Source organism: Podarcis erhardii, assembly GCF_964252035.2.
Source record: "Podarcis erhardii genome assembly, chromosome: 9".
In the NCBI taxonomy this organism is placed as follows: Eukaryota; Metazoa; Chordata; class Lepidosauria; order Squamata; family Lacertidae; genus Podarcis; species Podarcis erhardii.
The window spans coordinates 29,647,177-29,673,935 of record NC_138512.1 but is presented as its reverse complement, the minus strand read 5'-3'; the positions used below and the strand labels follow the sequence as shown (position 1 = coordinate 29,673,935).

General features: G+C 41.1%; 2 protein-coding genes and 1 long non-coding RNA gene across 7 annotated transcripts in view; 1 reads left to right on the top strand and 2 right to left on the bottom strand.

Annotated features, from left to right (window-relative positions):
* The window catches only part of LOC309349555 (uncharacterized protein), a gene marked incomplete at its 5' end in the record, with an annotated part of 18,294 nt that extends 9,573 nt beyond the window's left edge, over positions 1–8,721 (bottom strand). For 4 of the 5 annotated variants that reach the window (XR_014160028.1, XM_081875675.1, XM_081875674.1 and 1 more), the window contains 9 exons: positions 60–261; positions 875–1,043; positions 1,401–1,648; positions 2,428–2,556; positions 3,961–4,094; positions 4,592–4,923; positions 6,064–6,192; positions 7,121–7,260; positions 7,976–8,721. Coding sequence is in view for 4 of the 5 variants with exons in the window: in XM_081875675.1 (XP_081731801.1) it covers positions 60–261; positions 875–1,043; positions 1,401–1,648; positions 2,428–2,556; positions 3,961–4,094; positions 4,592–4,923; positions 6,064–6,192; positions 7,121–7,260; positions 7,976–8,721 (2,229 nt within the window). Of the gene's footprint in view, positions 1–59; positions 262–874; positions 1,044–1,400; positions 1,649–2,427; positions 2,557–3,960; positions 4,095–4,591; positions 4,924–6,063; positions 6,193–6,279; positions 6,421–7,120; positions 7,261–7,975 lie in introns of those variants that run through there. The other variant, XM_081875677.1, reaches the window with a different exon arrangement.
* On the top strand, positions 6,540–26,759 carry LOC309349726. The gene is made up of 3 exons (XR_014160138.1): positions 6,540–6,756; positions 11,050–11,139; positions 26,449–26,759. It is a non-coding gene; the product is annotated as an uncharacterized lncRNA (long non-coding RNA).
* On the bottom strand, positions 8,724–24,164 carry LOC309349572 (NACHT and WD repeat domain-containing protein 2-like). The gene is made up of 13 exons (XM_081875721.1): positions 24,092–24,164; positions 23,916–24,011; positions 22,579–23,140; positions 21,761–21,960; positions 20,449–20,861; positions 18,968–19,122; positions 18,657–18,865; positions 16,165–16,304; positions 14,698–14,808; positions 12,213–12,371; positions 11,664–11,787; positions 10,396–10,605; positions 8,724–8,847 (listed from the first exon to the last, which is right to left on the bottom strand). The coding sequence occupies exons 1-13, from the start codon at positions 24,137–24,139 to the stop codon at positions 8,752–8,754; spliced, it is 2,523 nt and encodes an 840-aa protein (XP_081731847.1). The 5' UTR covers positions 24,140–24,164; the 3' UTR covers positions 8,724–8,751.

The following is a 26,759-nucleotide window of genomic DNA, read 5'->3' as shown; positions in this document are numbered from 1 at the left end:
AATGCCAATCACTAAAAAACAAACAACCAGTATTTACAGGACAGAGGTGCCTTCAATACCTGGAAAATGGGTCTTGGAGGATCTGCAAAAGAGGCCATTCCTTTGTCTGTAAGGACATAAAGTTTCATGTCTCTGACCAGAACTATATCTGTATTCTCTAGCAATCCCCTCTCCACTCTCACAGCATTGTGTTTACACTTTGATTTCATGATGTTCCACACTGTTATGACCCCTGGACTTGTGTTTCTGCACATGGCATACCTTGGGAAATATTGAAATGAATAGCCTTGTTATTGATATATAGCAAAGGTTGTGCAAATGTTGTTATTTCTGCGCTGGTAAACAGTGTGGATAGGAATGATGGGAAAGAAATGAAAAGGGTGTCCGTAGAGAAAGGAATTTTCATATCCTCCATGGTACTTTTCTCTGCTCTTGGTCAGCAGTGCAAAAGAAACCAATATATACAGATTCTCTTTGTTTTGCTTTTCTTGATGGAGAACTGGAATTAATTTCACACAGAATTTCCCCATGTCGTCATGTTGTCGTCCCCCCCCCACCCCCCGCAGCCACTTTTTAGCATACAACAGCCCTGCCTATAGTAATGCACATATTTTGGAAGCTGTTCAGGGATCAAGTACCTTAGATGTCTGCTATCACTGAAACACAACAACTCTGTCTTTTGCATTTAAATCTCTGCATTTTCTTGACTACTTTTGAAAAACTGGCTACTTTCAAAACCTACTTTTGAAAAGTGCATAGCCAGAATTTTAAAAAATGATGTTTGTCAAGAACAAAGAATCTATCTATCTATCTATCTAACAATATTTAAAACAGTAACTAAAACATTTTTAGGAGAGTCGTGGGTCTTTCTTACCTAGGATAGTTCTCCATTGTTAGAATATCACGAATACCATTTGTTTTCTTGGCTTTACTTGCAGTGACTGTCAATGACTGGTCATTGATCTTGGAAGCTAAATTCCAAGATTGAAGATAATTGTCTCCATCACAGAATGTTAAACAGTACCGAAGGTCAGAGCATACACCTACATATTTATCATAATTTAAAAGAACCATAAGTCATAAAATCTCAACATTGCATAATAAAACTCTAATCATGTTACTAGAAAAACATGGGTTGTCTACACCTATGAAACTCACAACTTTTTCACTGAGCCACATGCTGTAGGTTCCCCACTCGTGGCATATATACTGGCTTCAATATACAGATACACTCTGTATTTAGATTTCCTGATAACCTTATTTGGACATGTGCTGGTGAATGTCCTCACTGGTAATTCTTATATATTTATATTTTCCCCTTGTTTTCATTGTACAAAAGTGCATGTTCCTCTTGCGGCTTTTTCTATAGAGGTTTTGAACTTCCTATAAAAGCTACTTACCACCAGCTGGGACTGAAGGAAACTTCACCAAGTGCTTGTGGTCTTCAGATTCCAGGTTCCACGACACTATTTCAGTGGTGTTGGTGTTTGGGATGGGGCTGAACGCCAGCAGGTGAGAGCCCAAACGATTCACAGCAAAAATGTGAATATAATCATTGCAGCATCCCTTCAGATTGTGAGCATAGGCAAAAGTGTGGACGTTGTAGAGCTCTATATGCACAATCTCACGCTGTTTCATGAAGGGACACCTGGAATGAAAAAGCTAATATGGGTGGGTTGTATGGTGTACGTATTGTGATTTCTGGCTGTCTAAAAAGCAGTAATGAATGAAGAGTGAAGGAAAACTTATGCTCAAGGACAGCAGTGTTGTGAAAAGTATGTTAATGTATCTATGATAAACAGAGAATCCAGGATGGCGTTAAGCAAATTACTTACTTCTCTCACTTCGTGTAAAATAGAACCAATAGTTAACTACTCCAAAGGGCCAATAAACTATATCTTCAATGTTATAAATTAGAAGTGAGAATTAGTAGTGGTAGTACTAATAAAAAAGTGAATTTTGCAAAGAAGTTGCAATGTGGCAGGTTTCAAACAGAGGTTTTCAAGCTTTGTCCTAACAAACCTCCTGAAGTTATAAATATATATATTCAAGGCTTTGCAAGATTAAGTTAAGGAGGAACTCTGTGATATTCACATTCATCTCAGGTATAATCAAAGGTAAATATTTTAAAAGGAGAGGCATCATAGGTTTGCAAAGGAAGTATATGTGAAAATTAGACAGGGATGAGGCCACCCTAACCCTAACACTTTTTTTGGTCCATTGCCTCTGCTTTCTTCATCCTGAGGCTGAAATCCTATACTCATTTGGGAGCAAATCCTGTTTAATTCAACAGGGCTTACTTCTGTGTAGACATGTAAAGTTTTGATGTGCAGGTGTGAGTGATTTTATGCCATATTACCGGAATGGTCAACTGATAGTGAGTTGGAAGAGGGTAGAAAAAGTTGTTCTTTCATTTCCAAGTGCTACCTGAAGATCACTAGGAAGTATTCCTTAGTTACAGCAACATCCTCAGCAGCTGCCACTGGTTCTTGGCTTTTCAGCTTAGCAACTACTTTCCCCTTTTTGCCACTAAAGACCATGGCTTCACTTCCACTCCTGCAAAAGAGAGGAGAGAGATTTATGGAAGCCACAATGTTACAGAATCAAGACCACACAGGCAATGATCATCCTCAAAGTCACAATTTGTTTACAATAATGACCATGGGAATCTCTAAAAGAGGCAATGTTGATTTTACATCCAAATCCACCAAGAAGAAAAGATACAAATAAGACCCTAGTTTTTGAGGCATGTTGCTGTTCTCCTTTTCAGAAATTATTAAAGCCAGGAAACATTAATTTTCTAAAGACATACATGTTTATCTTTCTCAAGTCTGACTGGGCCTAAAACCAGTGGGTTGTATCCAATGGGTGTTCCATTCATGCAAGATCTCCCCCTTGTGCAAGGCAACTTCCCCTCCCCTGCACTATTTGTCCCCCCCCCCAAAAAAAAAACCCTGTTCTGCAACCCTCTGGAATTGGGAGGCACATCAAATGGGGAGAGGGGGGCAGTTCCACCACAAAAGGGATGACTTTGCACAAAAGGGATGACTTTGTCAGCTACAACCCAGTTTCTCTACTAATGTATTCACAGGAAAATATTTCCCTACAACAGAGATCTTCCTTGCAAATATCTATGGCAAAGCATAAGAACATTAAAAGAGCTTGCTGGATCAGGCCAATGGCCTACCTAGTCCAACATCCTGTTTTCACAGTGGCCAACCAGATGCGTGTGAGAAATTGTATAGCTTAATTGCACAGGAAGATGTACCAGCTTGTGAATGTTTTTGCCCTAACTTCTGGGGACTTACGTTAATTTCTCTTTAGCCCCTGTTTCAGACCATTTCCCAAACTACATTCCCCTGTTAAGTAATTAGGAATGTGGAGGGAGACATGTAGTTTGAGACTGAAACATTAAGGCAGCTGTTTAGGCCACAAACTCATTCAGCATGTCCAATGGTCAGGAATGATAGGAGCTGTAGTCCAAAACTAGATGTGAGGGGTACCAGGTGGAAAGATTGCATGAAGGCATTGTGGTACTGATGGGGAGAAATAGCGAGAAAACTATTGTGTTGGAGAACATAGGGCTGGATTCCACCAAGCTGGTGCACTAGCAGAAGCCAGTGCAGGGACTTTGGATAGCGCAATGCTTTCTTCCCCTAAATTCCCCCCATGCCTTTCCCAAATCCACTCTGGAGAGTTTGGAGAATCCGCTGAACAGTGTGTGAAGAAGGAGAGGGGAGGTTGTTCCATTTAGCAAACAGAAATGCCTTTGTTGCCTGAATTATCTTATTTGTGCGATGTCTAGTTCCACCCATATAGAATACATCAAAGTAATGACTAAACAGTTTTGTAATTGATCTACAAGGCTTTTCTTTATGAAAGATTTCTCAAATGCATAGGGTTTTTCTATAGAGAGGAGTTTACTATTTATTTTAATACAATAAATTACATTCTACTAACCTAAAGGCACAGAGAACATAATCTTTTACTGAATTTTTGGATACCAAAATGGAATTAGTCTTGCAGGTAGGCTCTTCCTCTGTAGAAAGGTATACCTCATGGAGTAGCTGACAGGAATGAGCAAGATCAAAAACCTGAAATATAATATAGTATGGAAATGAATTGGTTTGAGATGGCTGCTGACCACTTTGTATCTATGTAAAGCCATGCTGCATGCCTTTCCTGCTCTCAGTACTGAGCCCAAATTGTAAAATAGCCAAGAAAAGTAACTGTAAAAAGAGGTTATGTAAGGCCACTTGGAATACAATTAAAGGCTTGAATCCTGTATCTCTTTCTTCTGATCCCAGCATCAGTATCAAAATATCTGTTAATGTCTGCTGATCTACATAAGACCTGATTCAAAGGTTAGTAATCCTTAAGTCTTGTTTGCTTTATTATCGATTACATTTATAGTTTCCCCATATCCAAGATTCACAGGGTGACTAACAGTTCCAAACAACTTAAAGACTTAAATTCAATACAATACCAATGAAATAACAGCACAAAAATCTAGCAAAACACAATCAACCATGTCAGTGCACAGAACATAATTCTACCCACTGTCACAGATTTTTTAAAAACAGCACCTCACCTTAACCATGTGGCTGCCATTAAAAAACACCAGTAAGAGGTGCCCATTCATTGCAGATGTTAGTATTGGAGTACCAACAAACTCGCCAGTTGCATATACCACTTTTTCCAGGGAAAGATCCCAGATTTTAATGGTGCTTTTGTCAGACACAGCCACCAGTCTGTTCTCCAGACACACTGCAATTGCACTGATATTATTCCCAACTCCATGCAGAGTGAAGACAGCTTTGCCGACCCTCAAATCCCACAATTTCAGACTGCCATCACTGGAGACTGTTGCAACAGTGAGTTCTTCCTGGGTTTCTCCAATTGCTACAATTCTGTCCAAGTGACCTATGGATCCATGGGAGTAAAATGTTAGAATTCACTCTGGGGGAAAGCAGCTTCAGTAAAATCAATTAGAATTGTTTACTTTCCTCCGAAACTCAGATAAATGGGTAGCTGTTCATCATCATTTATTAATTTATACCACTTACTTGTCAAAATGGTTTCTTAGCGGTTTAGAAAACTGTTTATAAGCAGTTTTTTTAAGGCAAAGGCTGGATGGTTAGCTGTCATGGATGCTTTAGTTGAGATTCCTGCATTTCAGGGGGTTGGGCTAGATGACCCTTGAGGTCCCTTCCAACTCTATAATTCTATGATAATTAAAATACACACTAAAAAAATTCCATCAAACCATTAAAATAAACATCCAGTTAATACAATAAAGAAACCCATTAAAACAACATAATAATTAAAAAGAGAACATAAACTATATTTAGGAAAAATTACCATAATAATTTAAATGTAAGTACATATCACCATGATGGTGGGGGCTGGGGAAGACTGGGCTAGGCTGATCATCATGCTTGCTTGCTCAGCCTACAGTCCAGGTCCTAACTGTGGATGAGCAATTTCAAGGGCTCTGTTTTCCCTTCTTTTAGCTCTTTATTTTTAAATCTGACTTGGTCTGGACAGACCTTCAAATAGGAGACATCCTTCAAACAGAGGACTGCCCTCTGTAGCATAGGACACATGACCACCCTACCCATTATCAAGCCCATAATCACTTAGCCCAGAATATGTCTCATGCCACCTGAGTACAATATCATGAAACTTTCTAAATCTTTCTAAATGGGGGTCACTTTCTAAATGGGGATGGGCACCATCTTGTATTTTGCCTCAGGCAGCAAAATGTCAGCAAACAGGCAGAGCGGCCAAAACACAAGTTATAAGAAACAATGTGATTATTTTCTCTCTCTATCCAAACCATAAAGAAAGGTCTGATTGCTTTGGTAAGAATTATAGTATGGTAAGAATGGTAAGAATTATAGACGCAACGCTAAAATGATATACATAGGGAATAGACATTAAGCTAAAGTTGCTAGAAACTTCGTAACTTCCGGTCTTTAGCAAATCTTGCAAAGGGCTTAGAACTTCAGCACAGATTCACCATTAAACGGTTTCTAAAAGGTTAATATTATTCTTCCTTACCTCTCAGAAGGTTGCAGAGAAGTCTGCCAGGTTCTATAAGGCAGGCTGTTGAAGGTAGAAGAACAGGAATAGAAGATTTCTGACACTGGGACAAAAGAGCTGGCAGATAGGGATATTTTTTGGGATCACCTGAACCAACACAAAATAATATATGTTAGTCATTCAATGAGCTGGTTTTAAAACTGTAATAAATATGAAATAGGGTTGTTTTTTTACCCTGTTGCCTTGAATTCTGCATTATTTCAAATGTTTTAAAATGCATGTTTCCATCCCTACGGGTGGAGAACCTCAGGCCAAGGGACTGAACAGGGGGCCATCCAGGTCTCTTTCTCTCTGACCCTCAGATGTCTCCTCAGGCCACAATCCTCACTGTGTGTGTTTCACACCTCTAATGTTTTTTTGCCTGACTGGAATGTGTCCTTGAACTCTGAAAATGAGTCAGGCTTCCCTGGATGGAGTACAGAGAGGAGTGTGTGTGTGTGTGTGTGTGTGTGTGTGGAAACTAGACTACAAAGGTAAAATTTACATTTGTTGTTCTGCCCACTTTTGCCTCTGGCCCCATCACTGGCCCCATTCCTCAGAAGGGAATGCAGTCCTTAGACTGAAAAAGGTCCCCAGCCCTCAGTTACATCCTTACATTTGCCTCCAGTATTCCTTTCTGCCTCTGGTCATGACTAACCCTCCGGAAAACATGTAAGTATAGTTTGGTTCTGCCAGGGCCATTGCGTCCCATTTCACCGCTTGAGGCAAAACAGGAAGTGCCACCCTGTCCTGTGGAGAAGTGGCGCATGGAATCAGCGATGATTTTGGGTGAGATCTCATGTGCCCCCAAAGATTCTAGTGCAAATTTGGCTCCAGTGGCAGAGAAGGTGGGACGTTTGCAGAGGCACCACTTTAGGGGTTTCCACTGCCTGAGGCAGTGGCCTCACTCTGCCAAATGGCTGGGCTGGCCCTGGGTTCTGTCTTGGATGCTTAAGTCCCCGTAGTGACAAAATATCAAAAATATAGAAAATGCAAAATACTTGCTTAAAAATCTAAATCTCATAATTTTCAGTACCTGGGGCCACTGGTTTATCTGCTGCAACAATACGATGAAGGCGGCCTATAAGCTGTGAAGCCATCTGACAAGGGTCTTGTAGTAAAACCTTCTTGGATAACTTGAGCGCTTCACTTAATAAAGTTAAGTCACGTATAGTCCTGTGGAGGACGCAAGGGGGCAGGAATCACATCACATTTGAGTTTCCTTGCTCTAATATCAATAAAACACTAGAGGGGTTTTTACAGAGAAGTGGTTTTTACAGTGAAACACTGTGGGACTCAACTATTTATTGTTAAGAAATGAAAGGCCAGCTGAGGGGCAGGATGGAAACTAAACTCATAATAACTTGATTAGCATGTAACTAGAATCTTTATTTGAATGTAGCTTTGATTGTTAAACAAAATGGATTGCTGAACAGTGCTATAAACAATGGAAGTGGTTTGGAAGATAGAGCAATATGTGCCCACCTTTCAGCTAGCCTGCTGCCCTTAGGTGGGATGAAGATCAATTTACCTGTGTTAAAGAAAGGCCCCATGTGTACAACACATTGAAAGCAGGATCATATCACTTTTAAGCAGTCCTGACTTCACTCAAAGAATACTTAGAACTAGTTTTTAAAGTGCCGACAGTTGTTAGGAGACCCCTGTTTTCCTGTCAGTTACAGTTCCCAGAGTTCAATGGGAAGAGGGATTGGCTGTAAACCATCCTGAAAATTATAGTTTTGTGAGGAGAAGAAGGGTCTCTTAACAACTCTCAGCACTCTTAACAAACTGTTACCAGATTAGTTGATTACAGGCTGTAAGTATGAGGGTTTGTGATTAAGTAAAATAAGCTCTAGACATTCACAGTTGTGTTCTACTGCTGTAAGCCTACCTGTCTGCATCGATAGCTGCTCTTAGATCCGCTTCAATGCTGATAACTGATGAAGCCCAGGCTTTATATAAGAGAAACTCATAATTAAAGAGACATTCTTTGATTAAGGCAGTAATATTCTTAGATTTGATGAGGTGATACGGAGTCCCAAGGAGCTTACGAACGTTAAAGGTGTAGCTGATCTTGGATTCTTTTTCTAAAGTCCAGGCCAAAGGTTGAAATGCAGACATTTCAATGAGTTTATGTGGAATTCTACTCAGGTAATAATCTGCAAAGGTGGCATGCAGCGATGCTTGGGAATCCTGTGTTCTGAGATATCTGTCCATGCAGACATGTCTCAGAGCTGTATGAGCCCAATTAAAAACATAAGTGTGGTCAGTTCTTTGCTCTTTCAGGTGGTCTCCAAAATCATCCAAAAGTTTCAACCACAGCACTAGCGGGAATGCTGAAATTGAGACTTTTTGGAATTTAGCTACTTCCTTAATAACCACATCATCCGTTGACATAAGGTGGAGCAGCTCTTCCTGAGTAATGCCATTTCTTGAAAGTGTGGTATAAGCTGCCATCTTTTTTACAACTTGCTCTCCGTGGGATTTTTCCATTCTGCTCAGTGTCCATGAATACAGATCAGGTATATTTTGAGGAAGACACACCTCTGCCTCTGGGGTGAAAGATGTCCATAAACAGGACTCCTTATAGGCACAGTATACAAAGAGTGGTACTGGACAGGCTGTGCATGCTTCCATTAGGCGATCATGCTGTTGCTGGGAAAGTCTTCAGCAATCCTTTTCTAACCAGGAGCTGATCATCCCACTGATTTCTCCAAATGTCAAAGGAGGTATTTGTAAAATATTCTCTTTCGCTGTTATTTTCTGGAGAAAAGAAACATATCCCAGTTATCAGATCAGAGGCAGATTTAGGGCACTTGCAGCATTGAAACTATGATGTAGTGCATGCACAAAACGGTAGGCAAAAGATGGGGGAGGACCAAATTTTCGCCTCGCACAGGGTGCTGCTGAAATTTGAAAGACCAAAGTCTGCCCCTGATCACATTGTCTCCAGGCCTGATTGAGTTGATGTCATTTTGCCAGCCTAATACAAGACAGCCTATTTACCGTAAAATATAAGAACCAAAAAAGGATTTAATATCACTGGATTTCTGCACTTCTTCATCCAATAACCAGATTTGTGGGGCAGATATCTCTGCCAGGATTCCACAGGTTGGATCTTCAAGTTCTGAATCAAGACTCAGGGTTAATACTAAACACCTGTGTGGCTGTTTGACTATAAAAGATAGGTGGCATGTTCTCTTTACTTTTTAGACTAGACAGATCAAAGAGAGACTAGAGCAAAATCTGACACTCTCCTGTGTCTTATCTTTCTTGACTCACATCAGATATTGGGAAAGGGCTGGGGTACAAAACACAGACGTAACTGACCTTGGAATTCTGGCATAGACGTAGAATGAAATGGCTGCCTTAAATGAAGGGATTTTTGATTCTGGTCTTTTTTGGACTTTCCAAGGATAGGGGAAAAACCACTGCATTTAAAAGGGAAAACGTACAGGATGACACTGGGATAGGGGAAGTGTCATGTAGATGCCCCTCTGTTAATGTAGAGACAGGCTAGTGCAAATCCACATTTTGCTCCAGTGTGGAAAAACCCATAGAGGAAAAAGTGTATACACACCAAGAAAGTTAAACAGAACAGTTTGTATATGGCCAAAGAAAGAAAGCTTTTACAAGCTAAAGTCCTCCCTCTTCAGGGTGCTGCTGTTGCTTTGGGGTGAGCGTTGTTATAAATCTAACACTCTCTTACCTATACCTTCCTATTTGCCCTGGGCTCCTTTGAGAGGAAAGCTAGAATATAAATTCAGTAAATGAATTACTCAAGCTTTAAACAAACAGATACCACAAAAGCACCATGGGCTTGATCCAATGAGTCAATGTGGGTACAGCAATACCCACATTTAGAAAGGTCTGCATAGTGCATAACAGAGTCAGGATGCACTCTGAGGCCTATGCCCATGAGCACTCAACATGCTAGTCTATTATTACATGGAATGGGAGGTCTGGGTACAAGTTTCATACCCCCAGCCAACTTACCTCTTCCACTTCCTCAAGGAAAGCAAGATTAGGGCACGACTTTTCCCTAAGGATATGAGGTGGGGCACAATGTTCTAAGCCCTATGTGGGAATCCATGAGGATTTGTGCTCATGGTGGACTGGATCAAGGCCCTTAAGGTTGCAATCCTGTACACACCAATTTGGGACTTAGACCCATTGATTTCAACAGGACTTTCTTTCAAGGATAGGATTGTGCTGAAAGTGTCCAGTACTGACCCTACCAAACTGCCCTGGAATTTCCCTGTTTGAGAAAGTGTGGAATGCAAAAAACAACTGAATAAGGTATTGCTTTACCTCCAGTTTTTTGAAGCATGAAAAACTTGATTCGGTGCACGTGGAAACAATAAAATACACATTCTTTGGTAATTCAGGAGGTATCCAAGGAAAATCTGCAACATGTTCCTCTGATAATTCATCTATGCCATCCAGACATATTAGAAGTGGTTTGTCTTGTGTGGCAGACTCCAGTAAAGAGAGAAACTCTTCCACCAATCCTTCAAAATCCTTTTTGAGAAAGATAGCAAACATTTTAGCCAGTCCCAAGTAGCTATGGATACTGTGTTGGGTCACAGGAACAGAGATGCCTGAAAATTTCGTTCAACGTTTTTCAGCTAATCAACTTGATTTGCATTCATTGTTATCCTTTAGCTGACATATCCCAGAAGGTTGTTACCTTTTCCAGATAAACCTTTTTCTTCAATAAATGTTGCAGAAGTACTTTGTAGAGGAAAAGATGCTTCAAAATTACATGTTCCAAAGAGCCAAGTGATATGTTTCCACAAAAGTTCATAGTCCTTATTCATTTTTGCTGCTATATCCAAATCAAGCACATCTTCAAATTTTTGCAACACTGTTTTCAGCTAAAAGCTATGTATAAAAATGTGTATATTTGTGAAAATATATGTGTGAAAACAATTTGAATTTTCATGCATTTAATAAAATTCACAGGTTGATGTGGAAATGTGGCAAAACAGACTTACGAATGAACACATAAGAAACTGATATGGCGTGGAAATAAACCAATCTATTCATTCCTAGGTAAGAATGATTATTATTGTTAAAGACTATGATTGAGTAAAGAGCGGAAATGAAATGTCAGCTCAGCAAAAATAATGGATACCAAGGGATTCCTAATAGCTTGCAGAATATTAAAAAGGTGTTGGCAATAGAAATTGTGGGAAATCTGTCTTAACTTTGGAGATGTTCTCTGACATGAGTTGGCTGTAGACATGCAACACATTACAGTGTTTGATGATGCAGTGATGGAGATGTGCCTCAGGATCCCCTTTGCTTCCCCATGTTGAACTGATTATGAGCACTGTCAGCTGTAACAGCACTGGTCATTTGCTGAAAAGTGTTTCTTGGTTTCTGACCTTTCATTATCTGAGCAGCACTGTCAGCATTATGCTTGAGCTGTTTTGTCATCTTCCACTCCTAACTTTTATTTCTTGCTGAATCATGTGGAGGGAAAAGTGTGTGCATGTAGGTGCTGCTGCTGTAAAAATGCAACAGTATAATTTTTTTCTTTGAGCCTTAAAAAGAAGGAATATTTAATTTGTTACCTTGGATAAATTAACTGAGACCTTGTAGATAGAAGCTATCTGGTAGCAAAGGCTGAAGAGAGTCAGTCGGATATTTCTGCTTTCACCAGTAACACCAATAAATCGAATTACAACTCTGAGGTTCCTGAATGAAAAGGGGGGGGGGGAGCAACTAAAATAAAATAGCTTTTTACCTTGCTTATGAAAATGTTTTCTTTTTAATACATGTGTTTAGCTGTTAAATCAATGTATGTGTGCTGTTACTGTATCATCTAGTTGAAAGTGGACTTAACGTTGTGAACAGTGAATGTTGGGCTCATTGTAAAATATGCAAATATAAAGGTATTAATTTAGTTTATATATTGTTATCAATATGGAATAACTTTACATTTCACAGAATTCACAGCACTCTGTGATACCAGCTAAGACAAATCAAAGGGGGCAAATATGGTAGCTAGTAAGCAGCAGTTGGGAGCTGGGTATGGGTGACACTGGGTTTATCTCTGTTATCTTTATTCAAGAACTCTTATCTATGTTCCAAATATGTGTGAGGCTGCGAGAGGCCCTTACCCAGATATCCAGCTAGGAGCCAAAGAAGCGGCTTTTGCTATGACGGCAGTTTTCCCGCATCCAGCCTCTCCACAAATTACAACTAGCTTTCTGTTCGAGGATGCAAGGCGATTCTTCAGTTTGCACAAAAACATTTCTCTTCCTAGTAGACTTTTAACCCTGTTTTGAGAGGGAAAATCAAAACACTATTTGTGTTTAGTCACTACTGTGTACTTGCTGATGCTGTTCACACACCATACCTTTAAAACACATTTAAAGCCCACAAAGAATCCTGGGAACTGCAGTTTCTTGAGGAAGCTGAGAATTGTAGCTCTGGGAGGGGTAAACTTCATTTAATATGATTCTCAGGTGCGAATGAGCAGGGGAATGTGCTTTGGATGGTGCTTTAAAGGTGTGGTGTGTATGCAGCCTAAAATCCTATATCAACGTATCTGAGAGCTACAAGTAAGTGGCCCAGCACTCCTAGGAGATGCTTGTAGGATGACTTATTTTTATTCCTCCAGCAAGGGGCAGAAAGTGAATTAGGGTTACCCATTTGTAGCAAATAAATAAAGTAGTTTTTCTCAGTCTAGAATCATTCAGGATCTTCCACAACATGCTACTTTCAATATAGATTTAGTCATCCAGATAGATTCATCCTGCCGTCCACAAAGGAGGGTATGGTTACTTGATAACATGTTTGACAACTCTCTCCTTCCTTAGGTTATCAGTGCCTTTTCCTTGCCTACATGTCCCAGGTGAATGAATAAGGAAGTGGGTGAACAGGTTTCTCAAGAAAGACAAGAGCTGAACAGTAAGCTCTTGCAGTACTTTGGGATGCTGGCTGGGATAGTGATGCATGTGGTGGGGCTCAGCATCCCCTACTGACATCAAAGCCACAACAGCTTACCTGCACAGGGATGGGGCAGGATGGGACTGAGTTCAGGGCCACAGGGATGCACCAGCAAGAGAGCTAAACGGCTGCCAACCCCACAGGTGTAACCATGCAGACCTGATCTCCCTGCTGCCTGTCCCAACCCAGCCTGGTAGTTAAGTAGCAACAACAGCAATGTCAGGAGAGTAACTCTGCCCTAACACACGTGCTGCTGCTGGCTGGCTGCCCCTGTAGATATGTAATGTGGGGCAGTAGATTTTGCTACAGTGTTTTAGCTATTTGGCTCCTCCTATGCTCAGCCTGCATGTTTCCAGACAATATACAAATACTCATAAAGAGAGATCTGCAATAGTGTGGCAAAAAAGGAAAACAAATCTAAGATGAATTCAGTGTGCGCTACCCAAGTGTGTGCACCACTGGCTTGCCATAGGTGACAAGAGGCTGACACAGGCCAACTGACAACCATGATTTCCAGGGGCTGAAATGAACCTGTGAATAGGCAGCCACCACAGCTAATGTAAAGGTTTGTAGACTGGTTCTATAACTCCTTTCGCAAGGAAGGAACAAAGCCCCAGACAATGAGGATCCAGGGGCCAACATGATGCTATATTTTGGGTATCATGCCAGACTGGTGTTAGGCTAGTTGCCACCACTGAGATTGCTGTGTTGTGGAGTAGTGCCATTCTAGGGATAGGGGACCAAGTGATGGCCGAGACTTTTTGGAGCCACGGCTTTGGTCCTGTATACCTTAAGGAGTGACACTCCACCCCCCACCGTTCAGCCCAGACACTGAGATACAGCTCTGAGGGCCTTCTGGAGGTTCACTCATTGAGAGAAGTGAGGTTACAAGGAACCAGGCAGAGGGGCTTCTTGGCAGCTGCGCCTGCCCTTTGGAATGCCTTCCCATCAGATGCCAAGGAAATAAACAACTATCTGACTTTTAAAAGACATATGAATGCTTCCGCAGATAGGGAAGTTTTAAATGTTTGATATTTTACTGTGTTTAATGTTTTAATTAGCTGTAAGCCACTCAGAGTGGCTGGGGCAACCTAGTCAGATGGGCGGCATATAAATAAATTATTTGATGATGACGATGATGATTGAAGAAAATCCAAATGGTGCCTTTTATGATTGTAAAATTTCAATAGTAGAACTGAATATTTGATAATATGCTGTCCATTAATGGTACTTTTGAATCCACCTTCCCCAGAGTGGATTGTCTCACCTTGCCTAATGAGCCAGCCCTTCAAGGGCACTGGAAAACCTTATATTAGGTATCATCTAACGTCCAGAAAGCACTTTGGTGGCATGTTGGTAGCAGAGAAGAAGTGATTTACAAGAGTACAACTTTTATTTCTCAAACATGTCTATGTTCTGGAAAGAGGCAGGGTGTGGATGTGAGTAGGAATTGGTATCATTTAATTTTCCTTCATATATGCTCTTGTTGAATGACTGGAATGCTGCTCAAATGAATGGGTAGGTCAGATTTTCACTTCGACAGAGGCTGCTAATAAGATTGTTCTTAAATCACAACTATCATATCAACTCTTCAACTGTTCATCATGAAGCCTGGCTAAAGTAAATTAAGCAACCAAACATCACCAAACTCACAAGGCCTGACAGTGCCGGATATGTTCCAGAACTTCGTCGTCATTATGAGTTTCAAATACTTGCTTCCTTCGCATAGGTAGCATTTCTTGAATATCCTTCAAATGTATTGTTCTGGTCAAATGAAAACATGGAGGGGGAAAGTTTTAATCCACATTTCAACATTGTGTATAGGTTACTGTGACTTTTAGACAGTGTTATTTATTTTCTTCCATTCATATCCCAGCTAGATGTCACCACACATGTAGTTGTTGACAACCACGTGAGGATGTTGAAAAACCTAGTTCCTTTTATGAATGTCCAAATATGATGATATACACGGGAGATTCACAATTTCCAGCATTCAGAAGTGACAAACAAGGGAAAAGACTATCTTTATAAAGACATGCACAAAATGTGCTTGTGGTGTCAACATTCTTATATGATTGTTGGCAACCACATGGCAAGAGTCATACAACTCCAGACATACAACTCCCATCAGCTGCAACTAGTTTGGACTGATGGCATTTATAATCCCCAACCTCTGGAGTATGCCTCATTAGCGACCCCACAGCATGGGATCTATAAGTGCTCATATTTGAATCATTTTATTAATGCTATTAATCACAATATTCAAAAATCGTATGGCTTTTTAGCACCATCACAAGTGACTAAAACAGCTTTATTTTCTCAGCAGTGCCAAGAATTACCTCCTCCTGATTTAGACACACACACACTTCACACAGTATTAAGTGCCACTGAGTACCCATCTTCAAGCCCTTATGCCCACTTGCTAGAAATGGCATTTTGGAAAGACTTCACCTGAAGTCTAAAATGCAACTTTGGACCACGGGATCCTGCCCCCTAACCATTTCCACTGACCCTCCTAGCATTGTGCCTGCATGGGTAGCAATTCTTAGGGAAGGTCTGTCTGCACTGTTTTTTGACAAGGAAGCCAAACCATACTATATTTCTTTAATTTGCTCCACAAAATATGTGAAAGTACAAGAGGGTTGGGTTTTTTGTTGTTGTTTTGTTTTTGGCTTTCTTAAATCATGCACATCCTGCCTCTACTAGAGGCCAATCAGACAACTTTGGTAAGTTATAAGTACTGTATGATGGAGAGAGTTACCCCCTGTAACTACAGGTCCTCCCAGGTATATTATCTCTGAAAATGAAGTTCTATTCTTAGCTATAATGTCTAATAGCCATACAGGCCTATCCTCATGAATCTGTCAAACCCTCTTTGAAGCCACCTAAGTTACGGTCCATCTCCTCCTCTTGTGGTAATTACTTCCGTAATTAACGTGAGGAAGTGAAACAGAGCAAACAATACATCAGAAATTTTCAACTGTCATATTTTTAAGGCTTTGATTATTTAAGGTGCCATGGGAAAACTACTTCTATACTGAAGTATAATGGAACGTACCTTTACTATTAAGTTATGTATACATTAAACTGTTTCACCAAACAAGCAGTTATGTGGCTGACCTGTTGAAGTGACTGATGACAATTTTCTGAAAGTCATTGCAAAGGCACTCAAGGTAGTAAGCATGGGATCTGTTGGTGGTGGGGCTGATGCCATCTCTTCCCCAGTTAATGCTTTTTCTGTAGATATTTGTGTGACGAAGCTGTAAAGACAAGCCTATAATGTTGGCATCATCAACCACCCAAGCAAGCAAACAGCTGACTGAACAATACTGAAGAGGATAACTGTCTGTATCAGAGAAGTTTTGAATGTTAAACTGAATCTTTGTGCCAGAGTAAGATCAACTTAAGGGTGGCACTGTGGGTTAAGCCACAGAGCCTAGGACTTGCCGATCAGAAGGCTGGCAGTTCGAATCCCCGCAACAGGGTGAGCTCCTGTTGCTCGGTCCCTGCTCCTGCCAACCTAGCAGTTTGAAAGCACGTCAAAGTGCATGTAGATAAATAGATACCACACTGGCGGGAAGGTAAATGGAGTTTCCGTGCACTGCTCTGGTTCGCCAGAAGTGGCTTAGTCATGCTGGCCACATGACCCGGAAGCTGTACGCCGGCTCCCTCGGCCAATAAAGCGAGATGAGTGCCGCAACTCCAGAGTCGGCCATAACTGGACCTAATGGTCAGGGGTCCCTTTACCTTTACCTTTAAGATCAAGTTAAACCTGCTTAACCCTTTTGTAGTAAAAGTTATTCATACTTATAGTTCAGACCCTCCAAGTGTCCCTATTTTCCAGGGAAGTCCCTGATTTAGAGAAGCTGTCTTGGTTTCTGGTTTGATCCCAGAATGTCCCACATTTCCTTAGGATGTCCCTATTTTCACTGGAGATATGGTGGAGGGTATGGAATTATCTGAACCCCAAGCCGTCTGAAAGCAATCCTGTACGGGGATTTTTTTTTTTTTAATGTTTCATGTTTCATTATGTTTTTATATATGTTGGAAGCTGCCTAGAGTGGCTGGGGCAACCCAGTAAGATGTGTGGGGTATAAATAGTAAAATTATCATTATGAAATGGGACATCCTTATTTTCATTGGAGAAATGTTGGAGGGTATGGTAGGTTATGTCCCCAGGCGTATTTTTTAGGAATTAAGTTTCATTTAAACAGTACCGTTTCATTAGGAACATGGCCATCCAGGGTTTAGAATGCAGTATGAGATTTTGAGTAACACAGATCTAGCTGACGCTATTTCTTTAAGGATAAATTGAATGCAAAATAATAATACACATTTCATTGACTATAGTTTATTTCAGCCTAGCAAATGAAGATGTTTCTTTCAAGCTTTATAATGTTGTAACAGTGCAATGTTCTGGTCTGACATCGCACAGAGACATGCTGGGAAAGGAATCAATGAAGACCTTTCCTTTGAAAATAGTAAGCCATTTCTGTCAATAGCATAGTTTGAAGCTCATGCTGAGAAATGCAAATAAATGAAAATGGTGTTTCCTATTCGGTTCCCTCTAGTGTGTTTGGGGTTAGAGTGTAGGTTTATACATAAAAGATGAAGCAATGATATTTATTTTGTCAGGTTTTACCTGTTCATTAAAGGCTCTACTTTGCTTCCATCATTTTCAGGTCTAGAGCATGGCTTAAGAAAGTCAGTGACTAATGACAAGCAGAGGTGGCAATAAAGATAGGAAGAGGAACAAAGCTTTAAAAAGTGCATATTGTGGGATAACTGAGAAAGATTACAAATTCAGATAACAGGATTAAAATAAATTAAAATCAAGGCCAAAAGTGTCTGGTGGGGGGCAGGGTGAGGTGGTGAAAATGTATATAATAGTACTTAGAAATGGTTTCTGAAAAAGGTCTGAATTGGTTTACCGAAAGCAGGCAAAGTATACACTTGCAGGTCATTATGTAGAATGCAGTGGTAGACAGAGTGGGAAATGTTTTCTTTATTTCCTCATGGATATTGTGGACAGCATAGGAAAAACTATTTCTTAAGTGGTGTTCAATACATTTTGCCCGAAGCAACTGCACTGCACAGTTCAAGATAGAGACCCCACGATTCCCTTTGCTATGTTATAGAGCAGGGTGGGTAATCTCAGGCTAGGGGGCCAAATACAGCCGTCCAGGCCTATTGATCTGGCCCTAAGAAATTTTCCCAGGCCACACTCACTGGTTCTACTGCACCCCCCACCCCAAGTGTTTTGCCTGGCTGGAATGTGCCTTTGCACTCTGGTGATTCCTCTTGTATGTCTGGATGGAGGATAGAGAGAGATGTGTGTAGAAATTTGCCTGCTGTACAAAGGTAAAATTTACATCTGTTGCCCTGGTCCCACCCACCACTGGCCTATGTCCCTAGAAGGGAATGTTGCCCTTGCACTGGAAAGGGCTTTCCATCCTTGTTACAGAGGATGATGTGGTACAAATCTCATATCCCATGATATGTCATCAGGGCATCTTGAGATATTTTCAACCAGAATATCCATTGAGATGCTTCTATAGGTAGCCCAGGCCCTATGTGGCTGACAACTACCAATGATGTTCTGAGCAACCTACCCTAGAGTGAATGCTTTTCACAAAGTTCTGATGTGCTTCATACGTTGTTTTGTTGATCTCTGGTCTTAGTGGGTGAACGTCAATATATTTTGGTGCATGGGGACTTGACAGACTGGACTGCAGATCTGTGATGTCTCTTCTGAAGCAGTGACAGTGATCCTCACACCTTCCCTGGACCTGGAATCCTTGATCCACTTCTTGTTGCAAAACTTGCAAAACAGAAATAATTCTATTTAAACTACTCAGATAGGCCACCACCCATATAATAAAGCAAAACAACATCCTGGTCATATATTGGATACCTTTCTCACCTGTTCTGAGCAGTGTGGTGGCAGCTTCTTGTCCAAGAGCAACTGCAGCATATTCTTGAAATATTTTATGCACTTTCTGAAAAGACACCAACCATTTGCTCTTCGCTTGTTGCCTGCGAGTAGGATCATTGCTTAGGATATCTTGGTACACTGTGCTGTGCAGACAACATGAAATGCATGAACCGTGAGAAACAGGCTAAAAACAAAGAAATCTACAATTGCCCTTGCACTGGGTGTACAAATGTACATCTTCGAAATGTACAATTCGTCAGCTCCGTGAAATGCTGAAGAGTAGCCCCACAGACATGTTCCATTCACAAGTGAGTTTTGGGTTTTTGAAAGGAAGATGGGAGCACAAGTCAACAGATCAATGATACACAAATGCCCATGATACACAGAGCATAGTTATTCATAGCACAGGACAGTGTCTCCATTTTACAAGAACATAGTTAGGAGAATCCGGAAATAAACTCACAATCCAACGCCTAATTTCTCCTCATTTTAGCCATATATTATGGTCTCCATAAGCTTCCAAAAACAAATGGGGAAAAACAATGTGATTTTTCTAGAAAAAGAGGTGCTGGAACTTACCATGAGCACCTCCTTTGTTCTCTTATAATGGCAATGGCACCCACCTAGGAGGTGATGGAACTGAGTTCCAGCAAGTTCTGGCTGAGAAAAAGCCAACCCAATTAAGAAAAGATGTCTCTGTCCCTCCATGATTCCCTCCTATGATTCAAGTACTGGCTTTTAGCAGATGAAACAGCAGATATTTCTGGCATAGAACAACTGTCTCTGGATGTAATATTCATGGAAGTAAGTGACGAGAATACGTATTTGCACGAGGAACTGTTTGGGTTCATTTCAATCTCAAACCAAACTGCAGCAGACATAGCCAACACATGCTTGTTCATGGACTAGAGCTCAATAAAGGCTCATCCATACTTTCCGTTAAATCCAGACCTAGTTCCATTTTCAATTTGGTCTCATGCTGGAGGTTCCGTCAAATTTTTGCCTCGGATTTTACTCCAGGACAGGCCCCTGAAAACCAGTTCTTTCCCATTCATTCTCGTAGTCGGCTGTTCAGATTGTCTCCACCTCCTGCTCTGCCCACTCATGGCAGCTGGGTTGAGCAATGACATTCATTCCCCCGCCCCACAGGGGGGCATCTTTATACAGTACTAAACTCAAACATTCAGACCTGCACACACACAAACAAAGCACCAGCAACTGTGAGGGGGGAATGAGTCTGCACATTGGTTTCCTTTTTCACGTTAAACTCCTTTTGCTGGCCAGCAATAGCCAATTGAAGTAAATGGCATGCAAACCTCTGATGCAGTACTAGAAAGGGAATTTGTTTACAAACAGAGCAAAATGGACAGCAAATGCCAGGAAAAGTACACAACAGTTGTCCCAACCCCTTTGGGTTTTTGCCAAGCTTCTGTAATTTAATAATGACAACAATAATGACAATAACTAACCAAATAGGTTGAAGTCTGTAAACTGCAGGGATGTAGTTTTCATCCAACCTGTACCAGCAATCCAGAAGTTGAAGTTCTCTCTCATATTCAGCTACAGTCTTTTGGGTGAGGAGAGGAGCTTTAGAAAACTCCTGCCCATTTGAATTAATCATTTCATATTCCTTCTTGCTGTTTGTCTCAGCTTCAGGTTCTTCTGTTGAGACACTAGGGCTCAGGGCATATTGACTAATATCACCTTGGATTTCATTCTTTTTATCTACTAGAGTTTCTTCCCTCAAACCACTAGCCAAACTATGCTTTGACTTTTTGGTACTCAGCTTCATTTGTTCAACTGTGGCTTTGATCGCCTCTAAATCTTCCTTGGCTATTACTGCTGGGAGAGAGGGGTCGTCGTGTTTTTGCCCAATAAAAACCTGAAACAGAACACCAAAGAAGAGAAAATTGGCTTACAATGGAACCAATAAAGCCTTGGTGCATTTAATGTTTTGTGAAGCCAGTGGCATTCCATACTGAGGCTGCATACACACATTCAAAGCACATCTGTTATCCCTTACAGAGTTATACCCCAAAAATTGAGAGTGCCCAGAATTCTCTGAGGGTTAAAACATGCTTCAAATGAGCTGTAAAGATATACAGTGGTACCTTTGGATGTGAACGGGATCCGTTCTGGAGCCCCGTTCGCATCCTGAAGCGAGTCTGCGCAATGCGTGAGCGGCGAAACCCGGAAGTAACGCACTCTGTTACTTCCGGGTCACCGCGGAGCACAACCCGAAAATATTCATCCCGAAGCTACTTCAACCCGAGGTATGACTGTAGTGAATAAGAATAACCTAATGAACTGAGGCAGCAGAACAGTAGCCTAATGAACTGACTGCTACTAGGGGTGATCCAGGTACAGGGGTGTAGCTAGCTGCTCTGGCACCCTGAGCGGTGGGGGCGGGGCAAGCTGTCCACGGAGTCCGCCTGGCAGACGCAAGCCCCATACTGCCATTTCGGGCAACACGGGGCCCTGAGCCATCGCGTCACTCCCAGAAGAGACGTGTGGCTTGGGTGCGCTGCAGGCCAGGCCCTGCGATAGGTGCCGCCCCCCGCGGTGTGCCATTTTGTCACCCCCTCAGGGATGACACCCAGGGTGAACCACACCCCACACACCCCTTATACATCCCTGTCCAGATATATCCATTTTTGTTTTGATATGGACTCCCCTCTTTCTTCCATCCAATGACTTACGAAATGGAAAAACTAGGCCCTGAAATGGCATTTAAAAAACCCTCTGTGTGCTTAACATATTGCAAATTCCACCTGAACTTACAACAAAGGTTTGGAATCCCAACTGCTGGCATTTCCTTAATGTCTTCATATGTAGGGAAGCCATGTTGTGATTGTTAGTGATGCCATCTTTTATCCCCCACCTCAGGTCCACCATCCGGAAGTCGTAGCCTCTCTCTTTACAGTATTTGTACAGCCAAGGAAAGGACTTTTCCATTAATGCATTTCGTTCTACTTCTGACTCTGTTTAAGATAATAAAGCAAGCATATTACCTAAATCAATTTGTTGATTAAAAGCAACATTTTTATAGCCCATGGAGATACAGAAGCAACTGGCAGACTTTCAGTATATGATTTATAGGCTCACTGCAATGTAAAAATAAAGTGCTTATTTGAATGGAAAGGGGACCGGGTTCTGGACTCTAGCACCACAAGTTATCATGACTTTTAGGAGCATAATTTATTTCACAGGCAATTGTAAATTCTCAGCACACACTTTTCAGATTAACTTGCTATGCAATATCTGGTGTATTATTTTTTTGTTCTTTTGATCAGTTACATTTGCAAAAAAAAGAAGCAAAAAACTGCACAAGCAAATTACATTAAAATTTTCTATAATGTGATTTGCTTGTGTTGTTTTGTGCAAATCTGAGGGATGAAACAAACAAACAAAAAAAGTATAGCTCAAGAGCACTCCAGAAATAGTTACCAGCATGGCTGGAAGAGGAATGAAAACACTGAGGAGATAGTAGGTGAGGAAAGTGACAATTTACCTATCCACCCCAAAACACCAGCTTATACCACAATAAATCTGTTAGTCTTAAGATTTTTAACACAAAATTCTGGGGCTCTTGGTTGTACCTTGATAGCCTCCACAGATATAGATCATGAAGATTTTCCTTTTGGATAAACATGGAGAATTGATTTGTCCTCTAATGGCAGCTCTGTTTGTATTGCCATCTGAAGACTTGCATGGATAGCATCTGGTTTCATTAGCTATTCCCTGGTCTTGAAGCAAATGAGCACGAAAGGTTTTTACTTTTTCAGTCTGGGTTTTCAGGTGAGGTAGACTGGATGATGAGGATCCACAGACAGCAGCTCTGTCTGCTTTATCTTCTGAACTATTTACATCTGATAACATTAGAGAACCCGATAACACACTTCTCGATAAATCCATTATCCTTCTGTTAATTTTCTTTTCATCAGTTGTCTTGATGTTTTCTGAATGGTGGGTTTCTTCACTTGTTTGCCTTTGGAGGAGCCATTTGTTTGTATACATTGATTTCTGAGTTTCTGTTTCTTTGTGTCTAGAAATTACAACTTTTTCAATCAATTCAGTAGTTTTATCCCCATCCGGTGATTCATTTGAGCAAACACTAAAACTTGAATAGTGGCATTTCATCTGATTTATGTTTGCCTCTGTCTAAAAACAAATAAATGAACAAGCCCACAATTAATTAGATAGCCTTTATAAACTGCCATTTTAATTGCATATATACTGTTGAGCATGCATTTCTCTTTATCTCATATACACACAAAATGCCCGTTGACTTCTGCAGTAGTAGTACATATAAGAGATGCAAGATTGGAAAAGGAGGCTTAAATCATGCTTTGTTGATTTTTAAACTACCTAAATTTGAAATGCTTCACATTATACCAGGGTTAACAGACATGAAGCCCTCCAGATGTTGTTTGACCCCAACTCCCATCCGCCCCAGCCAGCATGAATAATGACCATGGATGGTGAGAGTTGTAGTCCAACAACATTGTCCTCTGCAAGGATCTTGATCATACATGGACAGCAATGCATAGGGAGAGGGGAGACCAATACAATATCTGTTATTGGAATCACCTGGCACTGCAGAATAATATAATTATAGAAACATCCTAGCGGAAGGCTGCAACAACCTACGCAGTGTTGGGGATGCTGCACAGGCCAGCACAACCTCACACCAGGCTGTGCTGGTCCCCACAGCGTCTCCTGACATGGCACAGGAACGCCCTCCCATCAGATGTCAAACAACTATTTGGCTTTTAGAAGATGCCTAAACAGCAGCCCTGTTCAGGGAAGTTTTATTGTGTTTTTATTTTGTTGGGAGCAGCCCAGACTGACTGGGGCAACCCAGTCAGATGGGCGGCATATAAATAACAAAATCCTTATCCGTATAATTATCATCGTCTGGTGATTTGTGTCTTACCCTTAGAATAAACATCTCTGGGTTTCTCACGTGTGATTGACTTTTATCCTCTGATGTGTGTCTTAGGCTTTTCGCAAAATGGAAAGACGTGCAGTGCTAGTGACAAACAAAGCAAATGTTAGAAACATTTTGTTTTCCACCCCTTTCAAACAATTTAAAGGCAAGTAATTACCTACCTTTAAGTGTTTCCTCACTTGCATGTCTGTTTCTTCAGTTATTTTCATATACGGTACATGCCAATGACATTTTTGTTTCTAGAAGTAATTTAATAATATAATATAAAAATGGTAAATGAGGGAATTTACTGATGGTGAGGTATTACTTTTAATGACCGCGCTTCCCCTTACAGAGCTAATTTCTAGTGTAGTTTAACAATCAATGCCTATTCCCAAGGTACTTGGGGAATTGCAACTCTGTAAGGAGTTGGGGTCTCCTAAAACTCTCAGTACCCTTAACAAATTACACTTCCTAGACTCCTTTTGGGAAAGACATGGCTGCTTGAAGAGGTATGATACTGCTTTAAATGTGCAGTACAGATGTGGCCTGAGAGATGTAAATGGGCCAAAATTTGTGAATCTTTCAAGAATGTTTTGACCCCACAAAAGGTTCTTTTTAATGCCCCAAGGGTCCACATGAGAACATTGCTGATGAATACTGTATATACATCATGTGAAATTTTACTTGTAGTATATCATAGACTTGTAGAGTTGGAAGGGACCACAAGGGCCAACTAGTCTACACCCTCCAACATTTCTCTGATGAAAATAGGGACGTCCCATTCCATAATGATAATTTCACTGTTTATACCCCACACAACTTACTGGGTTGCCCAGCTGCTCTAGGCAGCTTCCAACATATATAAAAACATAATAAAACAGTAAACATTAAAAAAACAAAAAACCTTCCCTATACAAGTTTGCCTTCAGGCGGCTCGGGGGTTTGATAACTCCATACCATCCAACATTTCTCTAATGAAAACAGGGACATCCTAAAGAAAAGTGGGACATTCCAGGATCAAATCAGAAACTGGGATGGCTTCTCTAAATCAGGGGTGTCCCTGGGAAATTGGGACACTTGGAGGGACTGCTAGTCCAACCCCCTGCTATGCAGGAATCTTTTTGTCCTACATTGGGCTCAAACCCATTAAGAGTCTCATGCTCTAGCAACTGAACTATAGTGACAGTTCTGTTCACATAAATGGGAAGAAATATATTTTCTAACTGATTCATAGCTTCCCTGGGATTAATGATACTCATGCTGAAACCAGAGTTGCTAATAATTAATATTACTTCCATTTAAAAAGAAAGAAAGTTATTGGTTCTCCTTTGATTTCAACTTCCTTTAAACATATGTTTGTATCAGTGGGTTTTTTTTGCATTTCCTAGGATTAAGCTATTACTGTACTTAGGTTATTAAACCATTCATGCTTTAATAACGGCGCGACTTCGCGCTGGGCTCCGGATGGCTGCGCGGAGCTGGGCGAAGCCCGGGCCTGCAGGCAGCTCCGCACAGCAGTTGGGAGCCCAGCGCGACTTCACGCCGGGTTCTAGATGGCTGTGTGGAGCTGCACGAAGCCCGGGGCTGCAGGCAGCTCCGTGCAGCCGTCGGGAGCCCAGCGCGGCTTCCTGAAGCCTGGAGAGCAAGAGGGGTTGGTGCGCACCGACCCCTCTCGCTCTCCAGGCTTCAGGGAAAGCCTGCATTCGCCCCATAGGACGCACACACATTTCCCCTTCATTTTTGGAGGGGGAAAAGTGCGTCCTATAGGGCAAAAAATACGGTGTTTAAAAATGTGGGATGTACGAAGGATAAATGGAAATATGTGTAAAGATCCTACAAAACAAATCAGGAAGAATGCTCATAACTACCCCCACATAAACAAATCAAGAGGAATGCTTAATTAGATTGGGAAAAGTCTAACCACCACATATGCTTTGTGCAAGCAAATCTGGATGAATGCTGAATAAATAGGTTGCCTGGAGGAGCATCAAGTTACATGCTAATCAACAGTGATAGAAATTTAGGTTGTGATTCCTAAAGAAACTTGATGAGGGAGTAAACCTCACTGACCACAGTGCAATTAATTTCAAGTAAGCAGGGCTAGAACTCCACCACACATAATGAAAAGTGCATTATTGTTAAAATACTTACAGTCACAATATTATCCAATCGTCTCTTATGAATTGAAGGTAAAACAATTGTTTCTTTTTCACCCTGTAGGAAATATAGCATAAAATTTTGCTGTGCCTCAATTTTGCAAACTACGCATTCAGCCAAAGCCAGATAAAAATAATGTCTGTTATAGGCTCTGGAAATGGTGTGTACCAATTTTATAAAAATGAATCTGTATCTGTATACAAAATACATAGCAAAATATTTTTTTATATAATTCTACGTAAAGTGTTTGGAACCCCCCCCCCCCGAATCCAAAGGAAAGTGTTCAGAAACTTTAGCTGGCCCAGAATGCTGAAACCAGATTACTGAGTGGAGCAGGTTTCAGGGAGAATTTTACTCTTTTGTTAAACCAACTTCACAGGCTACTCGTCCATTTCCAAGTATAATTGAAAGTGCTGGTTATGACCTACAAAGCCCTATGTGGTTTGGACCCAGGCCTTCTGAAAGATTGTATCTCCCTATAAAAGCTTACTCAGATGCCAAGATCCTCAGGTGAGCATCTTCTTTTGATCCCATCAACAACCCATGGTTGGTGGTGATGCAAGAGAGAGCTTTTTCCATGGTCGCTTCCATATTGTGGAATTCACTCCCAAGAGAAGTTAGACTGGCTCCCCTCTTTGTTACCCTTCCCCCTGCAGGCTAAGATCTCCTTATTCAGGCAGGCCTTTGAAA

Excerpts from the sequence above, each read along its gene's own strand:
- LOC309349572 (XM_081875721.1), bottom strand. The coding sequence starts at position 24,139 with ATGAAAATAACTGAAGAAACAGACATGCAAGTGAGGAAACACTTAAAG. Across the intron at positions 19,123-20,448 it reads TACAGACTTCAACCTATTTG|CACAGTGTACCAAGATATCC; the intron begins GTTAGTTATTGT and ends TTGTCTGCACAG. Across the intron at positions 14,809-16,164 it reads GTCATCAGTCACTTCAACAG|AACAATACATTTGAAGGATA; the intron begins GTCAGCCACATA and ends TCATTTGACCAG.